Source organism: Rattus norvegicus, chromosome 14 (assembly GCF_036323735.1).
Source record: "Rattus norvegicus strain BN/NHsdMcwi chromosome 14, GRCr8, whole genome shotgun sequence".
Taxonomy (NCBI): Eukaryota; Metazoa; Chordata; class Mammalia; order Rodentia; family Muridae; genus Rattus; species Rattus norvegicus.
The window spans coordinates 44,306,754-44,322,500 of NC_086032.1; the positions used below are offsets into that span (position 1 = coordinate 44,306,754).

At 45.8% G+C, this 15,747-nt stretch overlaps 1 protein-coding gene across 9 annotated transcripts in view; it reads right to left on the reverse strand.

Annotated features, from left to right (window-relative positions):
• The window catches only part of Tbc1d1 (TBC1 domain family member 1), a 200,006-nt gene that overhangs the window by 17,513 nt on the left and 166,746 nt on the right, over positions 1-15,747 (reverse strand). For 8 of the 9 annotated variants that reach the window (XM_006251004.5, XM_341215.10, XM_006251005.5 and 5 more), the window contains 2 exons: positions 5,396-5,640; positions 3,570-3,729 (listed from right to left, as the gene is read on the reverse strand). In XM_006251004.5, the coding sequence (XP_006251066.1) occupies positions 3,570-3,729; positions 5,396-5,640 (405 nt within the window). Of the gene's footprint in view, positions 1-3,569; positions 3,730-5,395; positions 5,641-13,170; positions 13,338-15,747 lie in introns of those variants that run through there. The other variant, XM_063273344.1, reaches the window with a different exon arrangement.

Sequence of the window (15,747 nt, forward strand, 5' to 3'; positions counted from 1 at the left end):
TGTGTTAATGCTTCGCAGGAAAAATGGACTGCTGGGCAGGTGGGAGGTACTGCAGCTGAGCTATGGCACAGTGGCCCACTTCTTTCTGGACTCTCCCTTTCTTCTCTGCATTTTCAAGCCATTCAGAAACAGGCAGGAAAGGGAGGGAGCCTTAGGTGCAGCTGATCCCACACATTGCCTTTTACTTGCTGAGAGCAACACACGTAACTACTTTCCCTTGAAGATACTCCCAAAGCCATGGTACTATGCTCTTTCCCTTGATGACCTCATATGGCATCTCTTTTCCAGCTGCATGACTCTGTCCAGGGGAACCTCCTCCCCTTAACTCTCTCTGAGGAGGCTGCAATCCATTGGTTGTGGAGCCTCCCCTTCCTATCACAATGTGACACCACGGTTACACTGCTGCAGAGCCAATGGTTCCCTGGCCACAGGACGACTCTCATTTCTTACTCCATTTTCATTCTAAAGCTTCTGTGTGTTGTGTGTCCAACCCTCAGTTTTACACTCCACTTCATTTTAATCTCCCCAGTAGGGCATTCCTCAGATAAACACCAGAAGCCCAGCCCTGCTGGCTGTCTCCTCCAGTAAGAAAGCCAGCTCCTATTTTTCCTAAAGGCAGATGTGGTCAGAAGGTGAACAGAGTAAGCATTACTTTCTTTCTTTAAAAAAAAAAAAAAAAAAAAAAGCTATTTCCCTTTATAGTAATGTGCTTGTGTTTGGGTATGTGTATGGTTCTGCAGGTGATGGTGCAGGCCAAATGAGGGCATCAGACCCCTTGGAAATAGGGGTCAGTTTTGAGCTGCTTGATGTAGGTGTTGGGAACTGAACTTGGGTCCTCTGCAAGAGCAGTATGTACTCTTAACCTCTGAGCCATCTTTCAGCACAAGTGTTTCTTCTGAGGTCCCTGTCTCACTCAAACTAGAAATATACAGACCATGGGGCACTACTGGACAGAGGACTGACATCTAGTTCAGTGTGATCACCACGGGGTCAAGGCATACTCATTGACAGAAGCTGCCTTCTCAAGCAGCATGTCCTTCTTTGGTGGTGACCTATTAATACGGAAGCTATGTTGGTACAAGCTGGGAATCTCTGTGCATTCATTTATTAACTGGTTGGTTGTATTTGTACGTGTGCCATGGCACTCATGGGGAAGGCAAGAGACAACCTGTAGGAGTCAGTTCTCTCCTCCCACCATGTGGGTTCTAGGGATCGAACTCATGTTGGGACTGAACTCATGTTGGTTCCATCATGGCTGGCCAGCAAAAACCCTAGGTTGCTGAATTATCTCGGTGACTCTGCAAACTGGCAATCATCTATTCATGTATAAAACAGAGAATTGTCAACAAAGGGTCATTTGCTTTAGGATTTATCTGGATTTAAAGGCTAATAATAAGAGCCTAAATGGTAACTACTCACAGTATGGACTCAACAAGCTGGCTTAGTCACCAGCACAGAAAAACAGCTGGGAAAATCTGCCTTTCTGAGATGGTCTATGCAAAGGCACCTGGTGTAACATCACAGCACGAGCCTTCTTTGGGACCTGCTTCCTGCCTGCCCTCCCAGGAGCCCTTGTTAGTCAGACAGGAACCCACTAGTACAGCAGGGAGCTGTGGGATCCAGGAATTTTGCAGACATTGGCATCTCTAAGCACACTGTATATAAAACTGGAACACTCATCACTCTTTCAGAGAAAAACATCCTGCCTGAACTGGTTTCAGCTTTTATTATTAGAATTTAAGTCACGAGAACATGTTGCACAGAGTTCCAAGTGATTCTGCAGCAGAAAGGCTCTCATCTTCAGGGAGGAGGCTGCTTGTTTTCCCACGTCCTTCAGCGGCTGACACAGCCTAACAAGACTGCTCTCCCAGACTCCAGAGCACTTTCTCTGCAGGTGGCAGCTCTGTTAGGCCCAGGCAGGAGTGCCACTAATCCCTGGTAGCTGTGGTCAGTGCAGCCCCCCTGGCAGAGTTTTCCCACAAACCATGGAATTCAACTTCTCAGCTGTATTCAGCCTATCAACAGCCATCCAGCTCTCCCTGCCCGTCCCTGCTCTCACAAGACCCACAGAGCAAAAGGATTAAGGGAAAGGTAATGGGTCCTAGGGGGGGCATTTCCCCCCATTTCCAAGGTACAGGAAACACAAAAACTCAGAAGTGACTGAAGCCCACAGCTAGAGGTACATCCTGTAACTCTTGTCAGTATAGCAAGCACCCAGTTTTGAGGCTTTTATTTTTATTTTATTTTATTTATTTATTTTTTTTGAGATAGGTTTCTTTATATAATAGAGCTGGCGTCTTAGAACTTGCTTTGTAGACCAGGCTGGCCTCGAACTCATAGTAATCTGCCTGCCTCTGCTTCCCAAGTGAGTGCTGGGATTAAAGGTGTGCGCCATCACACTTGCCTGGGGTTTTGTTTTATTTTATTTTATTTTACCTATGGCCTAAATGTCACAAATCTCACAATTTGCCTAACTGTAACATAACTTTTACTCTCCAGTTTACTGTAGTAATTCAATCTGGGAAGTTATGCAAAAGAGAATCATAGCATTTTAAAAATACAGATTCCTGTCACAGAGGGAAGTTTTCAAAGGTTCCTGTGGACAGACAGAAGGACAAAAGACCAGCACTCTGTTGGGAGAGGAGGGAAAGGAAGCCAATACTTACTCAAAAGAAGACAAGTGTTCAGGGTAGATAGATGGCTCAGTGGTTAAGAGCCTTTTCTGCTCTTCCAGAGGTCACAAGTTCAATTCCTAGCACCCCATGTCAGACAGCTCACACTACCTTTAATTACAGTTCCAAAGGATATGGCACTCTTCTGGCCTCTTGGACATTAATATACACATGGCATACACTCACACAGGCACACACACATACACAAAAATAAAAATAAATTAAAAAACAAAGTTTTAACATTTTTAGAATTAGAATCATGTCTGGTCAAAGTATATACAAAATAGTGTATGATCAGTGTTTATGAACAATCCCTTAAGATGCTCTCTGCGGGGCTGGAGAGATGGTAAGCACTTGCCACATAAGCAAGAGGAACTGGGTTTGGAACCCTAGCACCCACATGAAAACTGGTATCATGGAGGAAGTCCAGTCTAGAGGGGTAGAGACAGGAGATTCTCTGGAGCTTACTGGCCAACCAATTAATGAGAAACACTGTCTCAAAATATAACGTGGAGAGGGATAATGGAAGATGCCTGGCATCATATCACCTGGCTACCACATCCATGAGTATTCTTAAATGCATGCGCGCGCGCACACACACACACACACACACACACACACACACACACACACACACACACACAATCTTCTCAGGTTCTAAGATAAATGTGATATCCTCGTGGCTAATGAGGGGCCCTGTGTGTAGGACCCAACCCACACTCATAGGATGAGAACTCCTAGGCTAGGCCAGAGTTACCAAAAGTTAAACGGGACTTGAAAGCCTCCATACCAAGCTTGACTAGATAGATAGCTATAAAAACCAAGCAAAGGGGGGCAGCAATAATACTGCTTCGTGACAGGAGAATGCTGGCTGGCAGACAGATGGAGGAAGCTCACCAAAGACTCTGGCTACAAAGCCAAGTGGGAACTGTGAGGCGAACACGGTGAGAAACCAGGGAGCTGCGTAGAGGCTGGGGCCGATCTCATACTCTTCCAGGTGGTTGTAGAGGTCTCTGTGGTAATCATGGAGGAGCCGTGACAGCTGGTACATCTGGATCTGTAAGAACACACATCCACGGGGCTGAGAACTATGCACCTACTACAAGTATAGACTTACTCATCTCATGGGGTGGAGGGGTTTTTAGCCCTGTTGATTCTCTATTTGGCTTAGGGTATCCAATGACCTAAAGCATCCAACCAGAGCTTCCGGGGAGCAGGCTCCCTGAGGTCAGCAGAAGAAGCTTAGGCGACAATGCTTCTTCCACTTCTTTTGTCGTTGTTGTCCACCATGCTCCCTAGCTAAGAGACCCTACATGTCTGCCTGTGCAAGCATCTAAAAATTCACCAACATTCGTAGAAAACCTCTAACCAAGGGGAATCTGGAACAAAGAGCTCCTGCTAGGAGTTAACAAAGGCACCTTCATCATGGTTCCAGAGAATGGGCCCATTGTCTGTACTCAACAGGCAATTCCCTCCGAACTCCCAGAAGCAGTCTTCAGGCAGGGTGAGAGTCAAGTCTTACAGCGGCTGGTTTCCCTTTGTGAGATTCATGTTCATATAGTTCAAACTTACAGGAAGAACTAAATGAACTTTTAATAACACATACTGATATTTTCAAATGAAGTCCTTAGCTCTAGTGGTACAATCTAAAGCCCTTAAGTTATGGAATCCTGCTGGGAAATGAACAAATGAACAGCTAAGCAATGCTATGGACACTCCCAGATCAGGGCCCAGAGCTTTCTCCACCTCTGGAAAGCAGCAGACATAGTGCTTGACCAGCTGGGTGCTTGTGTATGGTCTTCCTCCCTCCCGGCCTGGAAGCTGGGGCTAGAACATAGGACTTCACCATGTGTTGGGAAAACACTCAGCCACTGCCCTACAACCCTAGACTTGGTTGTTGAGACAGGGCCTCACTATGGAGTTCTCACATAGGATAAATTCACTCTATAGGTGAGGACAGACTACAACTTTGGATTCTTCTGCTTCAGCCTCTCAAGAGTGGGCTTACGACAACTTTTCTTTTGATGAACTTGTTCAGAAATCAAATACTGACAGGGTTTCTATTCCATTCCAACTGCTAGTTGCTAGGGGTATAAGTCAAAATCTTCTCTCAAAGGAAATCAGGACATGAGAAGGTAGGAAGTAAATAACTAGGGTGATTTATGGCTGGAAATGTGTTGTCCTGAAGGCATGAGACAAGACAGCATGGAATGGTCTGTCTGTCAAGAGTGGCAGTGAGGGACCCAGCGTCAGCACAGGCAGGAGGAGCTTCTGGAATCAAGTCCATGACAGTGGAGCTGAACCTTGGATGACAGTAGATGGAGAGAGGGTCCCAGGCAGAAAACAGAATAGATCACAGGGTTGGAGACATCAGTAACACTCTAAGGAGGCTAAAGGAAGGGATAGGAGTTAAGGTCCAAGTGCCAGACAGGCCTGGATTCCACTACCTCCAGCTTCCAGGGATGGAGTGAAGAGAAGGAAGGAGGAAAACCAAAGACCTCTAGCTGTGTGTCCTGGACCAACTTCATAATCCATCTGAGCCTCAGTTCCCATCTACAAGCTGAGGGAACTAAGAGTACCTTCCTGAGAGCCATCATGGGAAGCACACAGAGCAACACCTACCACAGAGTGAGTTAGCAGTGGACAAGAGCCTAGATCTGCCCATAGAGGAATGACACACATCTTCAGCATCTTTTTATTTACGGCACAAGGATGCCTGGTACCTGTAAAATAATCATGTCTGGCCGATACTGTTTCCGCAGCCCCATGTCAAACATCAGGAACTTGAGCATCTTGAATGCTTCTTCCTCACTCATATGAAGGAGCAAAATGCCTGCCACGAAGCTGAGACCTTGACAGTATCCAACTTCCTGGTCCAGAAGTGAGTAGGCCTTCAGAATGTTGTAAAGTGACAGCTGACCTGCTCCAAGCTGGGCAGAGAAGTATGGATGTGTTGGAAAGGTTCGCCCTGGGAAAAGAATATATGTCAGAGGTAGCATACAAGAGGCCCACTGAACCAGAAATGCAGCATGCTCAGGTTAAGGGAGCGAGATCTGTAGGTGATGGCTCATGACATCAGTGTGTCTTTAGTACCATCTCTGATCGGTGAATGCAGTCAGTGAGTGGGTCCTAGGATAGTATTTACAACAAAAACCCAGCAACTTATCAAGTTTTGCAGTGTTTAGTTTTTATTTGTTTTTGAGTCTGGCTCTGAGTTTGTAGCTCTGACTGGTCTGGAACTTTTTGTGTAGACCAGGCTGGCCTCCAATTTGCTATAACAGGCTAGCCTCACAGAAAGCAGTCCAGTCTCCCCCTCCCAAGTGCTGAGATTAAAGGTGTGCACCAACCAGCACGCCCAGTGATTTTGTTTAAGTAAAGAAATTATAACTACCTTTAGTCTAGTAAATGTCTGTTTTTTTTTTTTCCAGTCAAAAACCAGAAAGCCGCTTGTCCCTACTACAGAACCTCACTTCCTAAGAGCACAGCGCTTTCTCAACACCAACCCTAGCCCACGTCACTCAAATGCTGTAACAGACCCTTCCCACCAGCTTTTCCAGACCACAAGTGGGAGTCACCACAGCACTCACACTGTTAAGCCACAGGCTGTGATCTGAGACAGGTCAAGATGTTTCTCTTGAAACAGTGACCTTTTGGAAAGGGGTTAAAAATGGGTCTTAGAACCACGATTATTTCTACAAAGTTGGTTATCAAAATAAAAATGCCATGGGCCAGCAAGAGGGCTCAGTGTATCAGAAAGGTACTTGTTGTTAAGCTGACAGCATGAGTCTGATTTCTAGGACCCACACAGTAGAAGAAAAGTAACTCCACAAGTTGTCCTCTAATCAACACATGTGCTATGGCAGAAATGTGCACACAGACACGATAAAGAAAACTGCCAAAAATAAAAATGTAAAAGGTGGCATTTTTCTGTGCGTGCCTTATTTCATTCAGGCTCTCACTGCTGACACCTGACAAAGTGATGAACAGAGAGGAAAGAAGGTTCCCAGGGACAGGAAGGCGCCAGCGCAGAGGTACACAGGCCCAGCTCTGACACTGGTGAGAACCACAGTCTGGCTGGTCATCAATGGCAGCAGGTGCATCTGGGCCTCACAGCAACAGCTAGCTGTAGTTACTCAACTTGTCCCCGTGGGGCAGGAGGGTAGATCCACACATTTGTCCTCAATTTCCTGAGAAAGCTTTTAGTTCACCCTGAACTAAACATGCCTGAACTTGGTTTTTAGAAGACAGACACAGGCTCTTGCTTTTCATTCCAAGCTCACTTCTTGCCTATGCTACCCTCTTCATCAACATAACAGTCCCCAAATGCTCTATGTACACATCACTCTATGGCTAAGGAGAATGAGGAGCAGTGCACATAGAACAAGTGTCTCCCCTCCTCCATTAACCTGGAGACATTTACCTCCCCCCCTGAGATTTGTCCCCTCGGCTAGGTGCAGGACTAAGTGAAGATTCCTGGGGTCTCAGCCCTTGAGCGGCTATGAATAGCATTGTATATGTGCACATGAGCAGAAAAGGCAAGGTACCTTTGTTCAGCGCTGAGTAACAGGTGCACGTGACTATGATGCAAGCTATAAAGGGAATCTAACAGTTACAGGTAGGGACAAGGAGGTGGCTCAATGGGTAAAGGCATCTGTACTTAAGCTGAGTGAACTGAGTTCCAGCCCTGGAACCTATGCACTGGTGGACAGAGACAACTGACTCAGCAAAGCTGTCCTAAGTCTCCACACATGCACATGGGACACATACCTACATACCCACATGTCCACATCATGTCCACACACACTAACTGTAAAGTTACAGGTGGAGTAAATTTGAAACATATACAATATTATCATCTCCACATGTAACAACATAAAACATCTCTTCATGTCACTGAACTCCAGGGGGTTCTTTTGAAAGACAGCACACCTTAATCTGGGCTTATCACACTTGTGGACCCAACAGCCACTTTCAGCTTCTGTACTGAATAGGCCAAGACAATTGCTTTCCTAGGATAGAAAGAAGAGGCATCACCCTGTCACTCCATTTCCATGTACATGGACAGTCCTTCCAGCATGGATTAGTCCTTTTCTCTTGAAAATAGTTATTTATCTACTTATTTAGTGGTAAGTCAAAAGTATGCACATCTCACATGTGACAGTCAGTTCTCTCTCAGCCTCACAGGTTCTGGCACCAAACTCAGGTGGACGGGCTTGGAGACCTTCCTACTGTCTGTCATTCTAGCTCTGCTGCCACTCCTGTGCTTCTCCACTACAGCCAGCTCGGTGAAGCTTGTTTAGGGTTCATAGGTATATAGGTATATAGGTATATAGGGTTCATAGGTATATAGGTATATAGGGTTCATAGGTATATAGGTCTTACACCCCCCATCCCCTGTGTTTTGCCCGCACTTATGTATGAGAGTACTGGATCACCTGATACTGGAGTTACAAACAGTTGTGAGCTGCCATGTGGGTGCCGGGAATTGAATCCAGGTCCTCTGGAAGAACAGCCTGTCCTCTTAACTGCTGAGCCATCTCTCCAGCCTCAAAACCATTCTTTTTATAACTACAGATCTATATAAAGTCAGCCTTTTCTTTGTTTACTTCAAATAATATAACTACAACAAAGTAGATAAAGATAATATACTCCAGATAATTTATTAAATAAGCTATGGAAGATATTTAAAAACTACAACATAATGTCATAGTCATCACTGATTTCTTTTTGGAAAACGGTTGTTTTTCATTGTATGTTTATATAATGAGTTTATTAGTCATTTTAAAATAAAAACTTAAGTATTTTTAACTTTGTCAGTTTTAATTTCTAATGTAGTAAAAATTAATACAACATTTTCCATGTAAATCAAAGCTCTTTGGGCTATTTGATTTTAAAAGAGAAAGGGATCCTGACCTCCCCAGTTATGAAACATTTGTTCTAGGCTAGCACAGCTTATCCACCTTCCCGCCAGCAAATCCAGAAAGGAGGGCAAGACAGGCTGCTAAGGAGAGAATGGACCACTTGGATTAAGAACGTTTCCTGGACAACCCACTCTCATGAAGCTAGTGTGTGGTGGCCTTCCAGTCATGGTCAGAAGGTGGTCAGATGGCATTACGCCAGCACCAGGAAGGAGGGAGAACATACCCAGGAAGGCCTTATGGAAGACCCCGCTGAAGCAAGGCCTGAGTCTTGTGTGATGAATATCCAAGGGCAATGTCAGCCTGGTGCACCTCACTGCTCACTCAAAGCTGGATGACTATAGACAAACTGCCAGCTGTTAGCTATGTTGGTCCAGACTTCAGAAATAGTAAAATCAAAGTCCAGAGCCAAGTCTCTCCTGTAACAAGCCAGGCAGAATATCCACTAGGTCTAGCACTGGATCTGAAAGACCCTTGTCAAAGAACAGTATGTAGAAACTGAGGAATCCTTGCAAATCCACTGGAATAAGGGGACTTCCTTCCTTAGTAAATTTACTATGAGGTAGGGAACTGCAGGCCCTTTCAATCTCTGTTAAATAAAGAGATGCTACTTTCCTACACCAAGAGAGATTTTTAAATGGAAACTGTCAAAAGGGCACAAAGAACGTCTTGTAGACTGGGGAGACAGCTCAGAGGGTAAGAGCATTTGTCACACAAAAGCACAGACAACTGAGTTCAAACCCCAGAATCCACATTAAAAGCAGGCATGGTCACACGTATGCCTGTAATTCTAGGACTGTGGGTGGGTGGAGACAGGATGGTTGCTGGGGTTTACTGGCCACCAGCCTAGCTCCAGCTTCAGAGAGAAACCTTGTATCAAAGCCATGAAGTGGAAAGTGACAGAGCTAGACACCAGATGTCCTTCCTCCTTTGTGCTATATGTCCTTCCACTAAACTGTGCCTCCTAAAGTGACAACATATCTAGCTGCTCAAGATGACCCATTACAGTTTCAGCCAGTGACACCATCTGAGTGAGCAGTGGCTGCTAGGACTGGCTCTCAGGGCTCTGCATGTGAGCACCTGTGATAATCTGCCACAGGTTGTCACAGGATTTGAGTGTGCCAGCTTAAGCCTGAATACTGTAGGAGTCTTGACACTGAATACTAAACACTAGACATCTTTTGAGGTGCTGGAGACGGTTGCTAACCAGTGGCTGGTGGACCATTGACTGTGTCTGTGAAGGAATGAAGTGCACTCTGCTTTACCCATCTCAACACTCGAACTACACTCTATCAGTGCAAGGTTACATGCCTAGAGGCTGGTTGGTCTCCCAGGTGGTGACAGATTGTGTCAAGCTGACAACTGACACTCAGCACCACCCAGCAAGAGTTCACATTGTGATCTTGATAATATCATAGGTGCACACTCTGGGATAATTCTTGCTGTTGTTGGTACAGGAATTTATCAGGCTCTGGAACTGTGACTTCCACAGAACAGAGTTTAGTCTCAAACTGGATAGGCTAGTGTGAATGCATGACAAATTCTAGGCATGTTTCTGTCTTTTGCCATCAAGGCTTTTTTATCTGTTTTACAGTTATCAGTGAAGGTCTACTCATCTTTTATGAATTGGGAGAGGAGAGAGTGAGGGAGGGACAGGGAGAGGGAAGAGGGAGGAGGGGGAAGGGAATTCTTTCTTTTTCAGGTTTGAGGTCTCTGGTTAAAACATATTTAGTGGAAAGAAAATCCAGGATAGCGCCTAACCTGGCTCCTTTACCTAAGTGACTCCTCTGGACACATGCTTTGCTTGCAACCGGCAGGGGCAGGCCTGACCCATCTGGGTTTCACTGTGGTCTCTAAGAAGCTCATCAACAATAGTATTTCTGACATCAGAAATGGTGGCACACCTATAATGGGCTGGGGCAGGATGATCTGAGGCTGGGACAGTGAGATCCTGGCTCAGGAAAAGAACAGTAAAGCTACTGCAGAGACTCACATAGTACCATAACTTTACACATGGTGTAAACACAATGTTACACATGGTGTAACAATCACGATAGTGAGACTGTAAGGGGCCAATAGATGCAGCTTCAGCTCCTGCTGGGAGTCAATGGGATTCCTGCGTTTGGACTGGACTGTGTTCTTCCTACTCGTCCCTCTCACCACAGGAGAGGCTAGAGTTACCGGGTAGAGGTGGCTGATTGCTGGCAAGCTAGGATGGGTGCCACAGAGGATGTCTGGGATCCCCAGTATCTTCCAGTACCAGTGTCAGTGAGCAGGAGCCCCAAACAGAAGGCAGGACCTTGGCAGTCCAAGCTATCCATCCACGATGGAGACCCACACAGCAGAGGGGAGAAAGGCTACGGTCATCGGAAGGTCAGGCCAATGCACGTCCCTGGTGACAGAATAAAAGCCACAAGGCACCTGCTGAGCCTCATAGCAGCTTTCTCCTGGGCCAAGGAGCTCTGTGCAGCGCTGTCAAAGCACTTCTTTTTTTTTTTTTAATTTTTTTTTAATTTATTTAATACGTAATAATAATTCTTTGGTTTCCGGGTAAACATCCCCCTCCCCGCTCCCCTTCCCCATGGGTGTTCCCCTCCCAACCATCCCCCCATTGCCGCCCTCCCCCCAACAGTCTAGTTCACTGGGGGTTCAGTCTTAGCAGGACCCAGGGCTTCCCCTTCCACTGGTGCTCCCACTAGGATATTCATTGCTACCTATGAGGTCAGAGTCCAGGGTCAGTCCATGCATAGTCTTTAGGTAGTGGCTTAGTCCCTGGAAGCTCTGGTTGCTTGGCATTGTTGTACATATGGGGTCTCGAGCCCCTTCAAGCTCTTCCAGTTCTTTCTCTGATTCCTTCAACGGGGGTCCTATTCTCAGTTTAGTGGTTTGCTGCTGGCATTCGCCTCTGTATTTGCTGTATTCTGGCTGTGTCTCTCAGGAGAGATCTACATCCAGCTCCTGTCGGTCTCCACTTCTTTGCTTCATCCATCTTGTCTAATTGGGTGGCTGTATATGCATGGGCCACATGTGGGGCAGGCTCTGAATGGGTGTTCCTTCTGTGTCTGTTTTAATCTTTGCCTCTCTATTCCCTGCCAAGGGTATTCTTGTTCCCCTTTTAGAGAAGGAGTGAAGCATTCACATTTTGATCATCCGTCTCGAGTTTCATTTGTTCTAGGCATCTAGGGTAATTCAAGCATTTGGGCTAATAGCCACTTATCAGTGAGTGCATACCATGTATGTCTTTCTGTGTTTGGGTTAGCTCACTCAGGATGATATTTTCCAGTTCCAACCATTTGCCTACGAATTTCATAAAGCCGTTGTTTTTGATAGCTGAGTAATATTCCATTGTGTAGATATACCATATTTTCTGTATCCATTCCTCTGTTGAAGGGCATCTGGGTTCTTTCCAGCTTCTGGCTATTATAAATAAGGCTGCGATGAACATAGTGGAGCACGTGCCTTTTGTATATGTTGGGGCATCTTTTGGGTATATGCCCAAGAGAGGTATAGCTGGATCCTCAGGCAGTTCAATGTCCAATTTTCTGAGGAACCTCCAGACTGATTTCCAGAATGGTTGTACCAGTCTGCAATCCCACCAACAATGGAGGAGTGTTCCTCTTTCTCCGCATCCTCGCCAGCATCTGCTGTCACCTGAGTTTTTGATCTTAGCCATTCTCACTGGTGTGAGGTGAAATCTCAGGGTTGTTTTGATTTGCATTTCCCTTATGACTAAAGATGTTGAACATTTCTTTAGGTGTTTCTCAGCCATTCGGCATTCCTCAGCTGTGAATTCTTTGTTTAGCTCTGAACCCCATTTTTTAATAGGGTTATTTGTTTCCCTGCGGTCTAACTTCTTGAGTTCTTTGTATATTTTGGATATAAGGCCTCTATCTGTTGTAGGATTGGTAAAGATCTTTTCCCAATCTGTTGGTTGCCGTTTTGTCCTAACCACCGTGTCCTTTGCCTTACAGAAGCTTTGCAGTTTTATGAGATCCCATTTGTCGATTCTTGATCTTAGAGCATAAGCCATTGGTGTTTTGTTCAGGAAATTTTTTCCAGTGCCCATGTGTTCCAGATGCTTCCCTAGTTTTTCTTCTATAAGTTTGAGTGTATCAGGTTTGATGTGGAGGTCCTTGATCCACTTGGACTTAAGCTTTGTACAGGGTGATAAGCATGGATCGATCTGCATTCTTCTACATGTTGCCCTCCAGTTGAACCAGCACCATTTGCTGAAAATGCTATCTTTTTTCCATTGGATGGTTTTGGCTCCTTTGTCAAAAATCAAGTGACCATAGGTGTGTGGGTTCATTTCTGGGTCTTCAATTCTATTCCATTGGTCTATCTGTCTGTCTCTGTACCAATACCATGCAGTTTTTATCACTATTGCTCTGTAATACTGCTTGAGTTCAGGGATAGTGATTCCCCCTGAAGTCCTTTTATTGTTGAGGATAGTTTTAGCTATCCTGGGTTTTTTGTTATTCCAGATGAATTTGCAAATTGTTCTGTCTAACTCTTTGAAGAATTGGATTGGTATTTTGATGGGGATTGCATTGAATCTGTAGATTGCTTTTGGTAAAATGGCCATTTTTACTATATTAATCCTGCCAATCCATGAGCATGGGAGATCTTTCCATCTTCTGAGGTCTTCTTCAATTTCTTTCTTCAGTGTCTTGAAGTTCTTATTGTACAGATCTTTTACTTGGTCAAAGCACTTCTTTAGTTCTTGGGCCACACAGTCCACGCTGGGCTGTGCAAAGATGTGAAATCACATTTTGTAAACTATAGAATATGACCAAACTATAAAGTCTACTGCTTTCATTCTTTGAAGGAACAAATCTTACAAAAAGCTGTTTAAGCGAAAGGCCAGTTTCCTAAAATAAAGCAAGAGACAGAAGACAAACTATTGAAAAGCCAAAATCCTTCTCCTCAGTGGTGCTTGTCTTCTAGCCGCTCACTATAGGAAAGCTTCTTTGAAAGGAATGGAATGTGCCACTCCACACCTCTACAGGGCCCAGACTGCTACGGCACAGACGGAATACACAGAACAGACAAGAGACAGTGTGCACCAAACAAAAGATGGCAGTGTGAGGTGACACCTGTCATGGCCAGAGCTGGAGGCCTACCATGCTAGGCCTACCCGATGTTGGCTCACAGTAGAACAGGAACCCTGTGGAGGGCACCCAGACTCCACTACTGGGTCTAGGCCAACAACCAGGATTTCTGGTTCACATAGGGACAAAAGCTGATACTGGTGGGGTCCCTGGATAAATCCTAGGAGCCTGGTAGAGGTAAGTTGGGACACAGATTACTGCAAATAGAGGCTCTTCAGGCCCCTGGGAGGATGTCTGGAGGTCATCCAAAGTGGAAGCCAGGCTAGCACTGGGCCAGAGGTGAGGAAAGAGAAGGGTCACAGAGTAGGGGCTGGGTGCAGCTGGCCTTGGGAGCAGAAGGGAGAGGGTGGGGCTGAATAGGGCCAGAGAGGATGTGAATCAGGCGATGTTTTCTAGGGGAAAGGCCAGTGTGCTAGGGCTCAGACAAACAGTGCTTCTTAGGGTGAGGGCTGGCTGGTGGGGGGATGGGGGCGGGAATGTGGCCAATCTCCACTCATTCTCTTTCTGCAGAAAAGGGATGACATTCAAGCAGTCAGAGGCAGAGGGCTGGCCATGTCCTGGAAGAGTAAGGGCAATATGGGAAGGCCAGGGAAGAAAATGCAAAGCAGGGAGCAAAATCTCTCCTTTCCTCTCCTCCTCCTGTGCTATGGAGGAATGGGGAAGGCAGGACAGAGATCTGTCACTCCTTTCCACACCTTGCCCAGTTCAGTTCTCAGCTCACCTCACAGAACAGGAACACAAAACCACTGTTCTGTTACTTACTACATGGACAAATTCAGCTCCTGCCAATGGGCAAATATCATCCTCAGGGTCACGGGGCCAGATGGGCTTTGGCTGGGGATCTGCCATACTCGACAGCCTCGCCCTTCACCTGCCCAGTACTAGCATCTTCTTAGTAACATGGAGCTTGGGAATCTTAGGGCTGTCAGAATGATGGTGGTAGGTCTCAGCACCTCTGCTCTGATGACCACGTGACTTGACTGTTCAGTGCCTCTGTTTCCTCTCTTAGAGGATGGGTTTCTCAGAGAAGCTGTGGAAGGTGTGTGAGAGCACAGTGCCTCACCATTAACATGGCAGAAAAATACACTCAATACCTACTATGTGTTGGGCACTGTCCTCAGAATTGAGAGTATACTATAATACAACCCAAGTGCAGCCCATTGAGGGCTTCCATCCTGCTGAGCAGAAGTAGGGGTTAGGAGGTGACAAACACAGTTCTCATGCCATGCTGCTCATTGGCAAATTAGTTATGGGATCTTGAACAAGTTATGTAGCCTCTGCACTTATCTATGTGTACTGTTGTGAAAATTAAAAGAAATGGACTGAGTAACTTCATGTGACATTCAACTCAAGGCAAAGTTAAGCATTAGCAATGAATAATAACCACAGTAATATCACCTTCTTCACTGAGGCTGTAGCAATGGAAATACCCAGAGTGTGCCAGTACAGCACTGAGCAAGGACAGGCGTCCTGGGGGAACATCCTCAGCATCCAGAACTGGCACTCTGGAGGCAGAACCACATTCTCTGCCAGCAGACAATCAACTCCAGCCAGGGAGCCTGCTCCTCACAGCAGAGACAGGCCTTATGTACTGCAGGGCAGGGCTCCATCCCTGCTTAGCCACCAGCAGTCAGAGGGTCCCTTGTCCCATATAATTACATTCTAAGTCAGTGAGGTCTTTCCCATGGCAACTGCAGATCCAACATACTGCTTCCTTTCTCAGTTTTAAAGCCACTCCAGAAATAAGGCACCGCCTACTTTCTAAGACGAAATTGCAAACACACAGTTTTCTACAATTATTCTGACAAGTTCTGTTTGTACACCACAGTCCAGAGAATGCTCTTAAAAGTAAACCAGGCTAGTATGTTTCTCCTATAACTAACCCAAGCCAATGTGTTTCCCAGGATGCTCCTTCAATGTACTGTAAACCATCCCTTGGAAATATGGATTACTGAACCAAACCAGAGTTGTTTCAATGAACAGACTTAATGACCACTGAACACCTCCCCTGTCAAGCAGAACAAGGCAGCTGCCATGCAAAAAGGG